An 18,488-nucleotide genomic window follows, 5' to 3' on the forward strand; every position below is an offset into this window, starting at 1 on the left:
ACAATTCATTGACAGTAATTATTAGTAATTAGAGTATAATGCGCATTAGACAGCATTTATTAGTCAGTATACAGTACCTAGTTTTTAGACAGTATAATATACCATATTGGACAGAAGACGAGCACTTGTTGCTTCTTGTTAATTTGCCTCCAGGATGGAACCTAGGTTTGTAATTTCATCTTTTTGTGTGATAATATTGTCACCCACTGTAACCAAGAAGCCATCTGCCTTGTCTGTCTCTCTTTGTTATCACCACGAGGTGGTGATAACAAGTCTGGGAACAGAGATTTATGTTTTCGCCTTTGTGTACAGTATGTCTCTGTTTGCAGCTAATCTCAGAATATTGACCCATCAGTGTCAAATATTTGAACATTCATGTTTTGTTTAATGGCTTAATTTCAGCTCATGCTGCCCAGCTATTATCTATAGACAACAGAGTGACAGGTAAGTTCATAGATAAAATAATATTTGATGCGAAGCCTGAAGGAGCTACTGTGGTTCAGGCAGACAACTCAAAGCAGCATCACAATGCCTGATTAGGTCACCAGTTACATCACATGCACACTTTATCCGAATGGGGCACGCTGTTACCTTCCAAGCTTAATTAGGGCATTGTTTTTAGGCCGTGACCCCCCCCCAAAATAATCATATTTGAACTGGGGACCATCCAAAATAATCACATGTGAACTGGGGACCCTGACAAGCACTTGGAATTGTAAGAATTGAGGTATTACATTATTGTTTGACTTAGTTTAACAGATAAAATCTTAAAGGTTATATTTGACAATTTGGCCAATGTTTGACCATGATTTATAGTATACTTTGTTGATTAATTATGATGCGATGATTAATTAAAAAGGTCTTAAAAATCCTTAATTGTAACTTTGGAAATGAGCAGACCCTGTATACATACTGTTGGTTGGTTTGGGTGAATGATATGCCCATTTGAATGTACTGTGGATAAATTAGCTATTCTCATCTATTATATCGTCTATAATCTAGGAATATCCTTTCTTTCTTTGTAGACACCTCATAGCTTTCAACTTTTAACAGTGCGTGTTTGCTTGAGGCTATATAAGATTTTTCTTTCATCATCTTTTCATAGTCATCGTCGTCTTCTTCTGTTCTTACTCTTGTTATTATTGAATGTAAAGTGTGTAACGTTCAGGCTGTACTGATGCTTTCTGTGATGTTCGCTCAGGGTTCTCCCGCAGAATGACGAACACTGACAGACATGTCCAATTAGTCAAGAGGAACTGTTCAGGTGACTGTTCATTCTGCTTTACTATTCTGTACTACAAGGGTTCCCAAACGACCCCCCACAATAATCATAATGAACTCGGGGACCCCCACCCTGATAAGCATGTGGAATTGTACTCATTAGCCTACTATTTAGTTTGACTCGGTTCCACAGATAAATATTGTGAAAATAGCTGGTCTAGAAGCTCTCAACAGTGCAAGGCGTATTTCCACAATGTTTCCCTCTGTCTTATGTAATATTTGACAATTTGGCTTTTTTTTTACGTAAAAATAAAAGTCATCAAATTGATTTAGATAATTGTGCACTGTGCAGATACCCTGTATACACTTATACTACAGTATGTTAGCTTGTTTACAATTGAGTGAGAAAACAAGCTAATCATCTAGGGACCCCCAAAACTATTAGGGCACCCCCTGGGTGTCCCAACCTCCAGTTTGGGAACCACTGTTCTACTATATGCTTTACTATTTGATACCTTTAATCATTTCATATTCTACTATACTATATTTTACTTTACTCTACTATATAAGCTTTACTAATACTTTATAACTTTAACCATTTCATATTCTACTGTTCTCTACTAAATGCTTTTCTATACTTTATATTATAACTTTAATAATTTCATATTCTACTGTACTCTACTAAATGCTTTTCCATACTTTATATTATAACTTTAACCATTTCATATTCTACTGTACTCTACTACAGTACATGCTTTTCTATACTTTATAACTTTGATCATTTCATATTCTACTGTACTCTACTAAATGCTTTTCTTTACTTTATAACTAATAATTTCAGCCCACGACTCCAAGATAAAAGGTACAGTTCTATTAACAGTAGATCAGCAACATGACAATCAATCAAATGCATCCCTATTCTGGGACGAATATGAACCGATCCACAAGCACGCAACGTTGATGTAGTTTTAGTCATATAGTCTTTTGAATAGAATTCCATTTAGGTTTATTCATATTTTAGTTATTTGAAATGTTTTAGTTTTAGTCTAGTTTTAGTAGAGTTGGACATAGTTTCCACCTGACAGAGATGATTTGTAGAATCGGCCTCAGGTCTTAACCCATTCTGGGCGGGAACACCTTTTGGTGTTTTACCCCCTCTGGCCGGGAACCCATTTTGGGGTTCTGTACAGTATGTACAGTATTCAAAAATGTAAAATGTTTGATGCTGCTATATAAAAAAAACTACGTTTTAGGTTTAGAGGCGTTAGAATCGGCCTCAGGCCTAAATGGGTTGGGGGTTAAATGCAGTCAGGTTGAAAACATATTGATTATCATTTCAGCTCAAGATGATGAACTGACTGTGATGTTGTCAAGAATGGATGTCAGTGAAAACAAAACCGCAGGTAACAACTACAGAACACCATTATGAAGGGAACATTGTCTATTTTATTAAGTTGTACTGTGTCCATTTTTGTAGACGTTTTGGTGACACCTCTGATATCTCTATTGGCTGTTAGAGCTGCAATTCCCAGAATTCCATGCAAAACAAAACACAGAAGTACCACTCCAAAACCAACACTGCAGCATACTAACACAGAGGATATTTTGCTACAACTACATTGCCAAAGCGCTTTACAATTCATTCATCCATTCACACACACACACACACACACACACATTCACACATTCATACACCGACGGCGGTGGAAAACATGCAAGGCACCACCAACTCTTCAGGAGCAGTTAGGGGTTCAGTGTCTTGTTCAAGGACACTGAACCCCTAACTGCTTCTCACCCCCCCCCCATCAATTTGGGGGTCCTTGGCATGAAAACGTTTAAGGACCACTGCTCTATTGATCATTACTAGAGGACGAGTGTGTTAGTTGATCATCATCAAATGGAAGGGTTGATAGAGTGGAAGTGCAAACTAAAAGGTGTGTTTTTGTTCTTTCAGTCCTGGATGGCAGACTGGCTGTCGCGGAGAGCCAGGTGGAAGAATTGAAGAAGGAAAACTCAGGTGCTTTTTTCCAGTGGTTGCCGTGGAGATAAAATGATGAATATATTTATTTAGATGTACTGAACTGATAAGAAGGAACGTTTTTCAGGCCCATAACCCCTTAGCTGAGAGACAGATGAAGCAGGGACAATTTACAATTTAGGCATTTAGCAGACGCTCTTGATCCAGAGCGACTTACATTAAGCAAAAACAAAAGCATGGCATATAAAAAGTAGTTATCATGAATCATGTATAAACTAAGAACAGTGGAGTATCTACGGTATGTCAGCTATACATACTATACTATATTATATATTATACAATATACATGTGTACTATAAAGTGCTATGACTACATAAAATGCAATTCTAGTGCTGTCTACGTAACAAGCCATAAGTCTGTCTAAAATCTAAGTCTACATAAGGTGCTATCTAAGGGGCTAGGCTAGGGCAAGTGCTACGGGCCATGGTGGAGTCTGAAGAGGTGGGTTTTCAGACCCTACATACATATACTTTTTTTTATGCAGATGGAACATTTGTATAGATTTCATGAATAGCTTCATACAGTAGACTAGTTTGACACCACCCCACCTTCAATCTCCATGTTTTAAAGGTTTTTTGGGCGGTGTAAATCCATGCCCCATACACAGTATCACACACTGAGCTTGTAGATCTGCTATTCTTTGCTACTTTTGAATCTGAATCCTGGTCACATACAGTGTAAGGTTTTCAGTCAACAGAGAGGATAAGTTCTATGGCGGTGATTGAGAAGTACCGTCGTACAGTATGTATGTGTGACGTTCTCTGTTCTAATCAACCTAACAGGACTCTGTACAGTAAGTGTTGTTGTGTTGTTGTTGTTGTTGTTGTTTTGTTGTCGATGTCATTGTTGTGTTGATGTTGTTGCTGCATGTCATACATGTGGACCATGTATGTACTGTCAAACTGTGTGGATTGTCATTTTATTTCAATCAATAAAATGTATTCTGAACGTATGTGTGCGCGCATGGATTAAAACAATTTTTTGGTTATTTTATAATTAGATCATCTCTCGTTCAGAAGCAAAAACATCCTAATTTTGCGCATCCTAATTGTGTGTGTGTGTGTGTGTGTGTGTGTGTGTGTGTGTGTGTGTGTGTGTGTGTGTGTGCGTGTGTGTGTGTGTGTGTGTGTGTGTGTGTGTGCACGCGCGCTGCGTGCAGTGTCCTTTCATAACACCAATCACCATGCATTTGTCCATGCATGTTCCACTGTGAAACTGATTAAAACTGTTGTCTATGCCAAGAATGATAACCACAACGATAACAATGAATGCAACATCTTAAAAATTGTTCTTACTCAAGTAGTAGATATAAGTCCACACACCACAACTGTAGCGACAACAATTAGTTTTGGTTATTCTTTAATAATATAATAAAACAAATCAAACAATTTTGAAACCCACAGCACATTCAACCCTGGTTATAGTTCTCTTTCTTGGCATGTTTACACATTCCACCAGATATGATGGTTCAAATCAGCGACAGCAGCGACAGACTTCTGAAGGACTTGAAGAATACTGCAGGTATAGCCCATCTCCACTGATTCTCAACCCTTTTCATTTCAGGGACCCCCTCTGAACTCTACAAATGTAACCAAACCGAGTTACAGTCCATTTGGGGCCCTATAGCTATCGATCATGGAACATTTTTAGCACGCAACGCAAAAGAGACAGTGTCTCCGGGAGCACACTGAGATGTGTTGTGAGCTTGTAAATCTGTTACTTTCTCTACAATTTTGAGGGATTTATTTATTTTTATTTTTAAAATTATTTAGCTTTTTATTGATGAAAGATTGTGAATTATTTTGGACATTTTTGAAAATCCTTTTGAAATAATAAAAATAAAAGGCAGGAAAACAAATATTCAAAGGGATATTTGCTCGTGACCAATATCAGTGTTTTGGGAATCAATCATTTGGAGGAGGGGACCTTGAGGGGGTCTATCTGTATGTCTGTCGATCCATTCCGTCTGTCCGTCATCCTGTACTGTACATCCTGTACAGTAGGGGTGTAACGATACATTTTAACAGCGATAATAATTGATACAGTAAATATTTAAAATACATTGACATTATTTTAAACTAAGTAATGTGTGTGTGTGTGTGTGTGTGTGTGTCATTGTTCCAGGCCGTACAGCTGACCTGGGTGCTGCAGTTACAGACAGACTGGACACAGCCGAAGCATACACAGAAGGTAATCAGTGACGATTTGGTTTATGGTCAGATATACAACTAAAGGTATAGTGCCTGACATGGCCACACTAATATCACTGCGTAGATATCAGTCTGGAACTTCGCTGTGGAATTCATTGGAATTCATTTCCAAGTGGTGTTTACAAATGGATTGACGAGCCAACCAGATTTGTCTGGAACCTGGCTATAACCAACCAGGGCCCAGTATGCAAATATGGGGCGGGACATAAAAAACCGAACACTGAGAGGGACGAGAGTCACGAGACTAATATCCACGCAGTGATATTAGTATCGCTACGCGAGGCTAGTCCTGCACTACAAGATGCCCAGCCTGCAAGACACTGTACAAAATGTACATACACCAAGATACACAACAAACAGAATACATAGACATGTTGATTGTCCAGGCCGTGAGTTACAGACAAATGGGAATTGTCTGTGGTCTGAACAAAGGCTGAAATGACTGATGTGTGGAATGTGTGTTTAGCCTTGGAGATCCGACTGAACCAGACCTTCAGTCAGCTGGAGCGTCTGACAGAGCGAACCTCAGGTTAGACTTTCATCTTTCATCCCATATGGCATAGATCTTCAACAAGGGGGCCCTCAGAGTTACTATATATCTTCAACAGGGGGTCCAGGACCCCTAAGGGGCCCTCAGAGTTACTATATAGATCTTCAACAGGGGGATTGGGACCCCTAAGGGGCCCTCAGAGTTACTATATAGATATTCAACAGGGGGATTGGGACCCCTAAGGGGCCCTCAGAGTTACTATATACTGTAGATCTTCCAACAGGGGGATTGGGACCCCTAAGGGGCCCTCAGAGTTACTATATAGATCTTCAACAGGGGGATTGGGACCCCTAAGGGGCCCTCAGGGTTACTACAGGGGCTGCTGCCAAATCTTTGTGTGATACATTAACACTTGAACCCTATAGCATTCCTATTCTCTGGGGAACATTTGCTGATATACAAGCTCACAACGTGTCGCAGTTACCAATACTTTAGTACTTTTACTATTACTATTAATTTTTAATTACATTAAATTATAACTTACATTAATTGTAACTTAAGTAAGAAATGGGAGTACTTTTTCCACCACGGAATGTGACCAACTGTTGTCTCACGTGTGTTCACACTTCACAGACAGACTGAAAGTGGCTTTCACTGCTGGTCTGACGGACAAGGGATCTGTGGGGCCTTTTGATGACGAGACTACACTAGTTTACTCCAAAATCCTCACTAACGTGGGCCAGGCGTACAACCAGACGACAGGTACTACCAAGCACACCCAATATAGTACACTAAACGGCAAAGACACACGCTAATAGTATAGTATAATAATACTAATAGTGTACTACCATCACACCCAATATAGTACACTAAACGGCAAAGACACACACTAATAGTATAGTATAATAATACTAATAGTGTACTGTAGTGTATTGTAATAATTTTGACAGGAAACACGTCAAAGAAGATTGACCATTTATTGCAACAAATGGTATAGAGTTAAACTAGGCGTTAAAGGATCCGTGCTATGGGAGATATTCTCTGAATTTTGGCGAAGCAGCGTGCTAAGCAAAATCAGAGAACATTAGCAAAACCCCCCATGGGTATACAAGAACAGGCACATATCAAGACAGTTAATGAGATTAACTTGAGTCAAGCAGACTTGAAACATACAACTTTAACATTAAAGCCATAGAACATTGAATCAGACTATAGAGAATCTAGTTTACTTCAGAGCCAAAGGTGGAGGTTGGGGTGGTGGAGGCATGTTTGGCAGCAGCAGCAGTGTCTGAAGCAATGGAAGCAGAGCTACTGTGAAGCAGTATTTAAAGGGACTGCCTTGTTGAGGGAATAAGGCGTGACTGTATGGAAGTGTGACGTACTGATCGTAATGATCAGCTACAAAATTGTGCTTAAGTACAGTACTTGAGTACATGTACTTAGTTACTTTACACACCACTGGTTCCACTAAATGTGGAATGCCCTACCAACAGCCATTTAGAAATGTGAATCCCTAGACACCTTCAAAACCACTTGCAAAGGGCACTTACGGGCGTCTAACTGCAATTTCAAACTGGCCCTTGTGACTCCCCCCATATTTTATTCTGATGAATTGAAAACGGAGGACTCTGATGTAAACAATAATAGTAATATACAGGTGTGATGGTACAATTCAGGAGTTTACCCAAGTTTCTTTGAAAGTTTAACGGGAGTTTCCTGTAATATACACATGCGTATTCCATGCTTTTTGTGCATTGTAAGTCTTATTGCTTTTTCTGGTTTTATCCTCGTGACATTCTACAAACTGTTAATAAAATCTTCAATCGATGAATTAAATCAATCAATCCAACCTACAGTATATAGCTGCGTTACCACCCTGCCTTGGTCTGTGTCTCCATAGGTGTGTTCACAGCGCCAGTGAGCGGCGTGTACTATTTCAGGTACACAGTGACTGACTACCTGAAGGGTTACATGGGCGTCTATCTGTACAGGAACGATCAGAAGCTCCTGTTCAACCTGCAGCTGAACGACCACGGGGGCTACGCCGCCACGTCCAACGGCGTGTCGCTCCAACTGGACGAGGGTGACACGGTGCGCGTGGGGCTGCCGGGGAGCTACCGGCTCTACGACGACTCCAGGAACTTCAGCTTCTTCTCAGGATTCCTGCTGTTTCCCTTGTGAGCCCCACAAACATTTTTTTTTATCAAGAAATTATTACACAAAGGAATGTGTTTCACATGGTCTTTTCCTTAACCACTGAACCCATTAAAACCTGAGGACGACAATGATATAGAGCTCGCAGGGTGGCACCAAATGACACGCTATAGCTTAAATAAAAAATGACATATGCTTCCCCTGTCTTAACCTCTTTTAGAAAGTAGTCATTTTTCAGAATTTCCCATGTCACAAGTTTTCAAATGTATGAAATGTATAAAACATCTTTTGAAAATAGCATGACAAGCTCATGTGTCGCATTGCAACGCATTGTAAGCTTGTAGATCAGCCATTTTCAAATGCCCGAAATGTATATGTGGCTGAAGTGGTTAATGTATGTTTTGTAATAATAATCAAAATCTACAAAGTAACTAGTAGTAACTCAAGTTTTCAAATCATTGTATGGAGTCAAATAAAATGTGCCTATGAACTGTAGTGGAGTAGAAGTAAAAATACTGAAAATTGGAAATCCTCCAGTAAAGTAAAAAATACCTCAAAATTGTACTAAGTATGCCTGCAGTACTTGAGTAAATGTACGTGTGGGCACTACAGTACATGTACAAATTCACTGTATACATCTACAAACACAAGTGAGTGTTTTGCCCAAGTGCTCCACCGCACAAGAAAATTCAAAAGTCAAAATCAACATAGCAAATATTTCAGTCCTTTAACCAATTACTAAACGCTTTATACTTAGTTCACCGGGGTCCCCCATGGCTCTGTATAGGCCCTCTACTAGTACTTATTCCATCCACACCCAGATCTCATTGCGTGATCTGCAAGCTCACAACACGGTTTATTGTTGTGACGTGCGGTGACCGGTGAGACGTGTGGCATGCTGTTTTTGCCAAATGTTTGCTACGGAAGTGTTCACTTTCATTAGTGCTCTAGCAATTAATCTTGTGGCAGTCATTGAAATACACTAAGAAGGCCTTCAGACAGGTGCAATCAATTAGTCAGTTGATTAAATTGATTATAAAATGGTAAAATGGTAGCCAGCAGTGTAATTATATTTATTACATTACCCAGCCTTTATTTGTTGTGGGTGAGTTGGGGTTAGGGCTGGAATGGTATTTACGCTGACTTCTGACAGATTCAGAGCTCAGCAGCTGAATCTGTCAGCAAATAAAATGTTTAGAGTTGTTATATTAGGAATGAAAACAAAGGAACACCACTAGAAGAGCTAGGAGGCCAATTTTCTTTTGACTGCAACAAGTAGTAGCATAAGTAGCAATATTCTAGAGCTCTGCTCTATGCTATGGGGGCTGCTGGACTGCAAATAGACTCCATTGCCACTTCATTTGAGATCAATATTAGTAGGAAAAAAAGGACTATACTGACTGTATGTTATTTTTGTCCGGACTTGTCTGCAGCATAATTGCATAGCAATATGTAGTATGGGGATCCCTCAGCTGAGTGGTCCTTGGCCTGAAAAACACTCTGGTCCATAGCCCTAATGCCTTTTTACTCTTGTCTTCCTGTGCTCGCATGAAATGCAGATCAGACTCTTGTGACTGTCTGTAGCGAAAATAAAAATAATGTTTTTGCTACTCACCAATACAAAGGCGGCTTGTGTTATTAGAAAGCCTACTTTCCTTGGTGGACGCACTCTGAGCCCCCCACCACACCACATGTATAAAATGCACTTTTTGGCCAGAAAGTGATTTTTTACTCCACTGCGCCCTCTACCGATATTGCCAAGAAAAATCCCACAGGCAATATTTTTCCTTCCGGTGAAAAGAAAATCCCTTTCTGGCCAGAAAGTGCATTTTATACGTGTGGTGCGGGGCTCAGAGTGCCTTTGTATTCGTGAGTAAGTAAAAACCTTCTTTTTATTTTCGCTACAGACGAGAGGCTGGTCTGCATTTCATGCGAGCGCAGGAAGACAAGAGTAACATAGCTCTAATGAAGGCATTAGAGCTATATGGACCAGAGATAGAAGACCCCTGGATACTGCTGAGAAATGTGGTCCATTGGACCATCTGGCTGCCTGATCAACTGCATCGCTTGCTTGCTTGTCTGCTTGCCTGACTATAGCTGGATGATTGATTGACTGGCTGGCCGGTCTGACAGAGGGCACCTTTCTCTTTAAATGATGAGTGTAATTAGCCTGAATATCACAAGTCACACCTTCACACTCTCAGCGGGTCCCCGGGGACTGAACAACAATTCAAATGATGTGAGATGAAAACTGTGTTCACTCCTGAGGAACGCTGGGCTGTTTTAATTAGTTCAGCCAGCACGGCCAAACAGGTGCAACCAGAAATTAAATGCTTTTCTATTAATTTCAAAAACAACTTTCATAGTCTCTCATCCCATGTTGTGAGTTTGTGACACAATTACGCTAGGCCATGTGACTTAGATGTTGAGTTGCTTTTCCAATGCGAGTCACACACAAATGTTTGACCAAACATTTGTGTTTGATTGCTGATTGCTGGTGGTGTTCTGCCCCTCCCCCCATCAAACAAAAATGTTTGGTCAAACCATGTGACTCCCATTGGAAAAGCATTGTGGTGGCCTAAAAAAAACACTGCAAAGCATTTTGAGCTTGTAGATTTTCACAATGTTTGCTTAATTTCTTCAGTGATAAAACAATATTGCACATTAAGCTAATCGTTTGGGGTCTGGGGACCTCCCAAAAAATATCTCTTTGTGGTGCAAAAAAAAGAGAGAGATGACTGAGATCTAAAAGAATGTGTTCCATGTCCTCACCACGAGAGTGCAGTATTACCAAATTATCTTAAAAGTGTGTGTGTCACAGTGTACTGTGTGTGTGTGTGTGTGTGTGTCACACAGTGTGTGTGTGTGTGTGTGTGCGTGTGTGTGTGTGTGTGTGTGTGTGTCAGTGTGTGTGAGTGTGTGTGTGTGTGTGTGCGTGTGTCTGTGCGCGTGTGTGTGTGTGTGTGTGTGTGTGTGTGTGTGTGTGTGTGTGTAATAAATAGCCTACCCTTTTTTGGCGGTTTCCAAATATTTTTGACACATAATCTAATGATTTATGGTCATGATTCACTAAGAGCCTGAAGGGCAGTCCATGGGGCTTAAAATAATCGATATCAATATTTTCAAGATGAAATCTGTATCCTAGTCCCGACCTGAAAATGTAGCCTATTTTATGTTGAGCCTAAAGAGCAGGCAGGGAGATGGGAAGTTATGGAACAAACATATACTATAGGCTTCTACACAGCAATGATTAGAATAATACTACATTATAGGCTATATTATATAATGTAGTATTTATTTGTTGTTTAAACAAGTGTTAAGCTGTAGGCCTATATCTATATCCTATACCTAGATATAGGCCTACAGCTTAACACTTGTTTAAACAACAAATAAATGAATTACAAAACATATATGGTCCCAAATAAATTCATCTTTCATTTTATTATCTTCTTCACACACAAACATCAAGGCATTCTCTCTCCAATTTTATTTTGTCTACCCTAGTACCCCTCTCTCTCCCCCCCCCCCCCCCCCCCCCCCCCCATCTCTCTCTCTCTCTGAGATCCCGGTTATTATATTTCCCCCCTGAACAGAAACACCCACACAGCGAGCTAGCGCAGCACACCGAACGACGTGAGCTCGCGCTTCTGTGTGTTTGTCGTGTTTCCCCCTTCGCGCGTGCTGCCTTCTCAGTCCCTCGCCCTCCTCCTCCTCGTCTTCCTCCTCTTCACATCTCCGTGTCATCACGAGGAGGGTAATTATATCATTTTTATAAGAGTCGAAACGAGCTGTCAGAAGAGAGGAAACCAGGCAGCAGCAGCAGCAACCGGCTCGTGACGTTTCGCCTCGCGAGCTGCCTGTGTCGTGGTCGTGGTAGTATAGTAGCAGCCTACTAAAGTCTACATCAAACGGCTCGTACGGTGCACCACCACCATCCAGGGGGGAAGGAACGGACGGACCGGCGGACGGACGGGATATTCGGACGTTACCGACCGTTTAATTCCTCCTCCTCCTCCGGTCGTAGAGGCTATAATGATGTGTTCGCTCCTCGGCACCGTTTGAAAAGACGTCATGGAAGAAGTCCGCGTGAGCGGCGAAGAGGAGGCGGCAGTGACAGACCGGTCACCACCACCGAATACCGACACCACCACGGTTTGTTTGAAGTACGCCGCCGCCGCCGCCGCCTCGCGACGCTGCGACCCCCCGCGAGGCTTCTTTTACAATGTCACAATCAAGGAGAAGCTCTCGAGGCACCTGCGCGCGCTCTCTGTGGCGTGCCCGCCAATTTGACTGACTGACGCACACACGCGCACCCGGCCGTCATTTGACCATTTAAAATTAAGGCCTGCCTATTTATTTATGTATGTATTTATTTATTTGTTTGTTTGAGTGACTTTTATATGCACCGTGATTTAAAAAGAAGAGCGGGTTCATTGAAACAGTTGGAGTATTTTTTCCCCTTTTTTACACACCAAGGGGGATGAATGGTGGCCTGCGCTGGACCAGAGCACACCGGAGAGAAGTGAGTTGACACTAGGGCTGGCCTGGCCCGGCTGGCCGGGCAATGTAGTAGCCTATAGAGCAGTGGTTTCTAACCAGTGGGGGTTCCAGGTGGTCCCCAGCAGCGACGGCTCCAGAATATTATTGTGAGTGACTTGGGGGGGGGCGGGGGGGGGTTTGGTTTACATTGAACTTCAGTAAATTGGGTTTGTGGGGGGGAGGGGCACTAAGCCTCCACCTCCTTAGTCCCCCCTGAAGCCGTCCCTCATGGTCCCCAGCTAGATGATGGAGAGTTGGTAACCAAATGGTTAGGGTCCATTTTGGTAACCAAATACCTTGGTTACCAACTCTCCATCATTTAGCTGGGGACCAAATTTTGGTTTCATTTTACACTCTCAAGAGTTAAATTATTGTTGAGCGGTGCCAAGCACTCCCAAGAGTGATGTGCGTGTGTGTGTGTGTGTGTGTGCGCGCGCGCGTGTGTCTGTATGACCCTACAGTATGTCCGAGTACGACCTATTGACCCTTGCAGCTGATGGTGATTGGGGTCGCATTCCAGGAAGTAGGGGTCATTACAACCCTCATGCTTAAAGGCGAATTCGGGACAAGCATTTTTTTACCTTAAGTTGTAGTCCCGTATCCTTTCGTCACTGGGGAAAAAAAAAGAAAAAAACACGCCGAGCGTTCCATACTGATTTGGCGGATTTACCCTCCGTAATAGCCCTTGCGCTAGATCTCTTGACACATGACATCTGCATTGTGTAGAACCAGCGCAAGGCCCACCTACTTTTTTCTTAAAGCACCAGCGTCCAATATTATTTTATTATTTTATTTCAGATTTCAAATCTCTGAGTCACTTCTAAGTTCTAATAAGCGGACATGGTAACATTCCCGGTCTGGGCAAACTATATATAGATAGATATATACATACTGTATATAGTTATATAAATACCGGTGGATATATAAAATAAATTTTATACACCGATATTTGATATTTATTTATGTACTATATTTGGTTGATTTCTAGGCAGGAGAGCGTCTGACTTGAGAGGAGAGCTGGACACGTTTTACAAAAAAACGGGTATGAGCGGTGGCTGCCGCCGGACCACAGCACACCGGAGAGAAGCGAGTTGACGCCGAGCGGTGCGGTGCGGAGCGCGTTCTACCGGAACGGATGGATGATGTTGATGTTGCCGGGGGGAGGATGGGGTTGGTGTTCGCTCTCCTGTGGCTCCTGAACGTCTTCCTGGAGGGTGGCGTGCACTGCCAGGGTGTCTATGGTAAGAACACACACACACACGCACACACACGCACGCATGCTTACAGTGTGTACCAACCTTGTGAATGTTGTGTGTGTAAATCGTTTGCCAAGTCTATATGTATGGACTTTGAGGATATTACAATGTTTGATTAGAGCACTTATGACGTAAATCGTTTGCCAGCCAAGTCTATGGGCCGATATAAATACAGTGGGCGACCCTCACTTCACACAAGTGTGATTTTTGTTAATAGCCAGCCTACCTACTTGTTGAATAGTTATAGACAACAACACGGACATAGGGATGATGACCCCATAGTGGTCCAGGGCCCAGAACTCCAACATGTCTAGAAGTGGCTGTCCTCATGCAGGCTGATCCACAACTCCAGCATGTCGCTGGGAGAAACCCTGTGGGAGGTGACCAGGTGACGGCACATGCCTGACCCCAGGGGCACTCGTGCATCGTTGAACTCGTTTGGCAGGGGCGGCGTGGGCACGGTCTCCAGCTTGGCCAGGCACATGCCCACGTATGCGTCCTCGAAACGGAAGCGCAGAACACTCAGGGAGAAGCCGTAGATCGTCGCCGCCAGGTCTCCAGAGAACATGAGTATACTCACCGAGTACCACTTGTGTCCCTTGTCCCTAATTGGCCCTGTGCACACTAAACGAACAGCTAAAAGAATATGAAGTCTATCAATGCTGCACTTCGTTGCGCCACTTCAATTATTGGACGGTTTAATTAATTCCTAGTTACTTTGCACATTTAGATTATTATTAATTCAATAACCAATTAAGCCACTGTTCAAAGTGCGGTCCATGGACCCCCAGGGGTCCTTGAGGGTGTTCCAGGGGGTCCACAGCTTAATTACTCAATGTAATTAGACGCAGTGTTATTTTTGGCAGGCATTTGTTTTTATTTAGTCTAAAGCCCAAACCGCTCGGGTAGGGACTCCTTGGGACAAAACCGTTTTAACCAATTCTGGACGGGAACCAGTATTATGTTAGCCTCGGTCCCAGGCTTACTTATCTGCGAAAAGAAAAGCCTGGTCACAACGTAAGGCAGAGAAGCTATTGGCGGATGTATCCTCCGGAACAGCCGTCAAATGTATTTCCCCCGGATACGATATTTTCCCGACCAATCACAACACTTGTTTCATTCGCGGTGAATGTAAACTGATTTGTAAAGCATCAACGTCATTTCCTTTGGCAATAATACTTCCGCTAAAATCCCGCAACTTCCGCTGATAGTCTTTTCAGCGTAGGTCTTGCCCAGGATGGCATTATGTTATACTTTAGCTATGAGCTTGTAGATCTGCTATTTTTGAAAAATCGTGAAAATGTGGTGCAAATCTTTGTATATATATTCTTTCAGAGCGAACATTTTTAACTAAAATCTTTGCTTCTGGGGGGGTCCCTGGAACAACATTTTTGGGGGTCCTTGACATGAACATGTTTGAGAACCACATAGAAACATGGGCTTTTCAGAAAACTGGCAGAATTTAGAAGGCATTTGTAGAATCGTTGTCAGGTCGAAATGGATTAAGGTCAACCACACCAATGCAACTCAAATGAGTTGCATTGGTGTGGTTGACCTTAGCTAGAGTCCCTATAGCCGTGTGCTTTGGGCTTTAGTTTTTTGGACGAAATGCTTATTATCTTTTGTCACATTTTAGTCATTTCTATCCTTGATAGGTTTAGTCGACGAAAACTCCAAAGGCCAACACACAGTCAACTAAGAATTTGAACGTGACGTCACCTTAATACAGAAGACAGTGCACAGTTTGTGGCTGGGGCTGTGTGACGTCACTGACTTTCCCTTGTGGCTTTAGCTTTAGCCTAAAAGCTGGCAGACTCTACGTGCAATAATAACAACGTGAAGCTGAGGATGACATATAGTAACATGGCGATTTAACATGAACACGAATAGACGACCACTACACATGCTGCTAATGTTACAGCAGACATGTGTGCTGCTGCTATTTATCGAGCGACATGTTAGGGAACGGCAGTGGCTCAGGGGTAAAGTGGCTGGATTGTAACCGCAAGGTCGCCAGCTCGAACCTGGGCTCCCCCAGAGTTAGTGTCGAAGTGTCCTTGAGCAAGACACTGAACCCCTAATTGCTCCTGATGTGCTGGTTGGTGCCTTGCATGGTTTCTGCCGCCATCTGTGTATGAATGTGTGAATGGGTGAATGTAATGCACAATCTCTGTAAAGCACCTTGGATAAAGGTGCTATATAAATGCACCATTTTAGGGAATTGAACGTAACAGCAACAGGTCTGAAAGGCTCCATTTCCCTCCATGTTTCCCAGACACTCTTAGGTCTGCTAGACCCACCCTCCACCAAACTATAAGAACTAAAGGTGATAAATATTTTCAGGCTGTAGCGGCAAAACTTTGGAATGCTCTTCCACTAGCGATGAGATTTGCACCCTCTGTGGACATTTTCAAGAATTGCCTTCTTTTTAAGCAAGCATTTTTGGATGGTTCATCTTGAACTTACTAACTTAACGTATCTATTGATTTATGATATATTTCCGATGCTTGTATTGTCATTTAGTTTTGAGCTGAATTGTACAGCAACATCTTCTTTACTTGCTTGTCTGTTTTGTATTTTATTGCATGTAAAGCACTTTGTGAGACCTCTCTGTGAAAGGTGCTATATAAATAAAATGTACTTACTTACTTACACTCAAACATGGGTCAAAGCATTACACTTGCTGCTCGTACACACACGGTAGTACCAGGCACGCAGTTTCATTTTCTACTGCATTATATTAAGATTATGGCCACAAATCCTGTGGTTTTCTCCAACCACCAAGTCCCGTTGCCGCTGCAGGCGCCGCCAACATGGTCAACTGACACTGTGTGTGTGTGCGCGTGTGTGCGACGCACGTGCGTGCGTGTGTCCAGCTGTTGCTCGTTGATGGTCAAGGAAATTATGTTTGTGCAGTGTCAAATAGGTCTACATCTACTCTAAGGTAGCATATACCTGTATAGACATATTATCCTGCTCATTACTGTGCAGAAATATAGATAAATCTTCGTTTTTTAGCACAAAATGCATTTTGAGAACCCATACATTTTCGTGCGCACGCTGTGCGCCCCCCCACACACAATCATTCTACAGTTGTGGCCCCCGGCCTAGTCTAGTTGAATACCCCTGGGTTAGTCGATTCCACGGCACGGTGCCCTGTAGGCCAGCTGTAGGCAATCAGTGCTGCAGTGTCACATTAAGCACAGCTTCAACTGCAGCACTGATTGCCTTCAGCTGGCCTACAGGCCACCGTGCCGTGGATTAATCTATTTTGCTGGACTCCCTTTTTTGCTGAGCCTGGGAGTCGAAGGGGGGTTAATGGGGTGCTTGTTTGAATATAACTCTATGGACTAGACCGCGCCGTCTCAAGCGAACTTGAGCCACGTGAGACACCACCGAGTTGCCGTGTCGAACGTTGCGAAGTTCATTTAGCCGACTCAGGACCGTGCGACCCGGTAGGTAGAGAATACCAGTACCGGTAGTTGCCGGTGCTGTAAAACAAGCGTCCCATCAGCACCCATCGACTCCCATCGTGAAAATACATTTAGCAAAAATTTGAATATTTTTTAATCACAATTATATCACAATTCTTGTATGGGATGGAGGTCCCTGGCACAACACTAGAGTGACACCCACAGCCACAACACTAAAGGAAGCATCCACAATCTGGCACCACCCACATTTTGAACAACCATGGGAAAATTGTCATTGTACTACTCTATAACAAAACATGTGGAATGCCCTGACACCATCCATTAAATTATGTATCACTGGTTTCTTTCAAAACTGGCCTGAAAAAACTATAATTTCTGATCGAAAGGTATAATATATATCATTCACTGCCACCGTTTTCAATCAATCAATCAATCAATCAATCAATCAATGGATGAGCTGGCCCTAAAGCTGAAGCTAGTGTCTGGGTAGTACATCTGTCATAATGTGATGATGTTTTGGGTGAATAGTAGTTGAATTTATATTTGTTGTATTAGTTTACCTTTTATCAATATTAAAGCTTATATTTGTTAAGCTTATGTAGTACTAGTAAATAATGCATTTTCATTTTAAAAACCTGCAAAGCCAAAACTCCCTCTCACTTCAGCACCCCTCTATATCTGTTTCCCACTCTCCCCCCCCTCTCTTCCTCCCTTTATCTCTCACTCCCTGACTCCCTCTCTCTCAGGCCGCCTCTCACTCACTCACTCACTCACTCACTCACTCACTCCCTGACTCCCTCTCTCTCAGGCCGCCTCTCACTCACTCACTCACTCACTCACTCACTCACTGACTGACTGACTGACTGACTGACTGACTCAATAGCTCACTCACTCTATTGCCCCATCCTCACTGCCCATCAGATTTGGAAGCCTATTTTATTTAGAGATTACTGTTGTGGCATTTATGGATTTTAGACACCAGAGACAAGAAACTGCCAAGCCAGCACTGCAACCCAAAATAACATGACTGTAGGCGTTATTGAGGTTGGTAGTTGCTAGTGTGTGTGTGTGTGTGTGTGTGTGTGTGTGTGTGTGTGTGTGTGTGTGTGTGTGTGTGTGTGTGCATGTGTGCGTGCATGTGTGCGT

At 42.5% G+C, this 18,488-nt stretch overlaps 1 protein-coding gene across 1 annotated transcript in view; it reads left to right on the forward strand.

Annotated features, from left to right (window-relative positions):
* Positions 1 to 13,689: 13,689 nt before the first annotated feature.
* The window catches only part of LOC308329441 (MAM domain-containing glycosylphosphatidylinositol anchor protein 2-like), a gene marked incomplete at its 3' end in the record, with an annotated part of 71,881 nt that continues 67,082 nt past the window's right edge, over positions 13,690 to 18,488 (forward strand). Inside the window, exon 1 of the mRNA XM_080783745.1 lies at positions 13,690 to 13,893. Within this exon, the coding sequence (XP_080639871.1) occupies positions 13,788 to 13,893 (106 nt within the window). The 5' untranslated portion in view covers positions 13,690 to 13,787. The remainder of the gene's footprint in view (positions 13,894 to 18,488) is intronic.

This window comes from Protomyctophum bolini (genome assembly GCF_963924005.1).
Source record: "Protomyctophum bolini genome assembly, chromosome: 15".
Lineage (NCBI taxonomy): Eukaryota > Metazoa > Chordata > Actinopteri > Myctophiformes > Myctophidae > Protomyctophum > Protomyctophum bolini.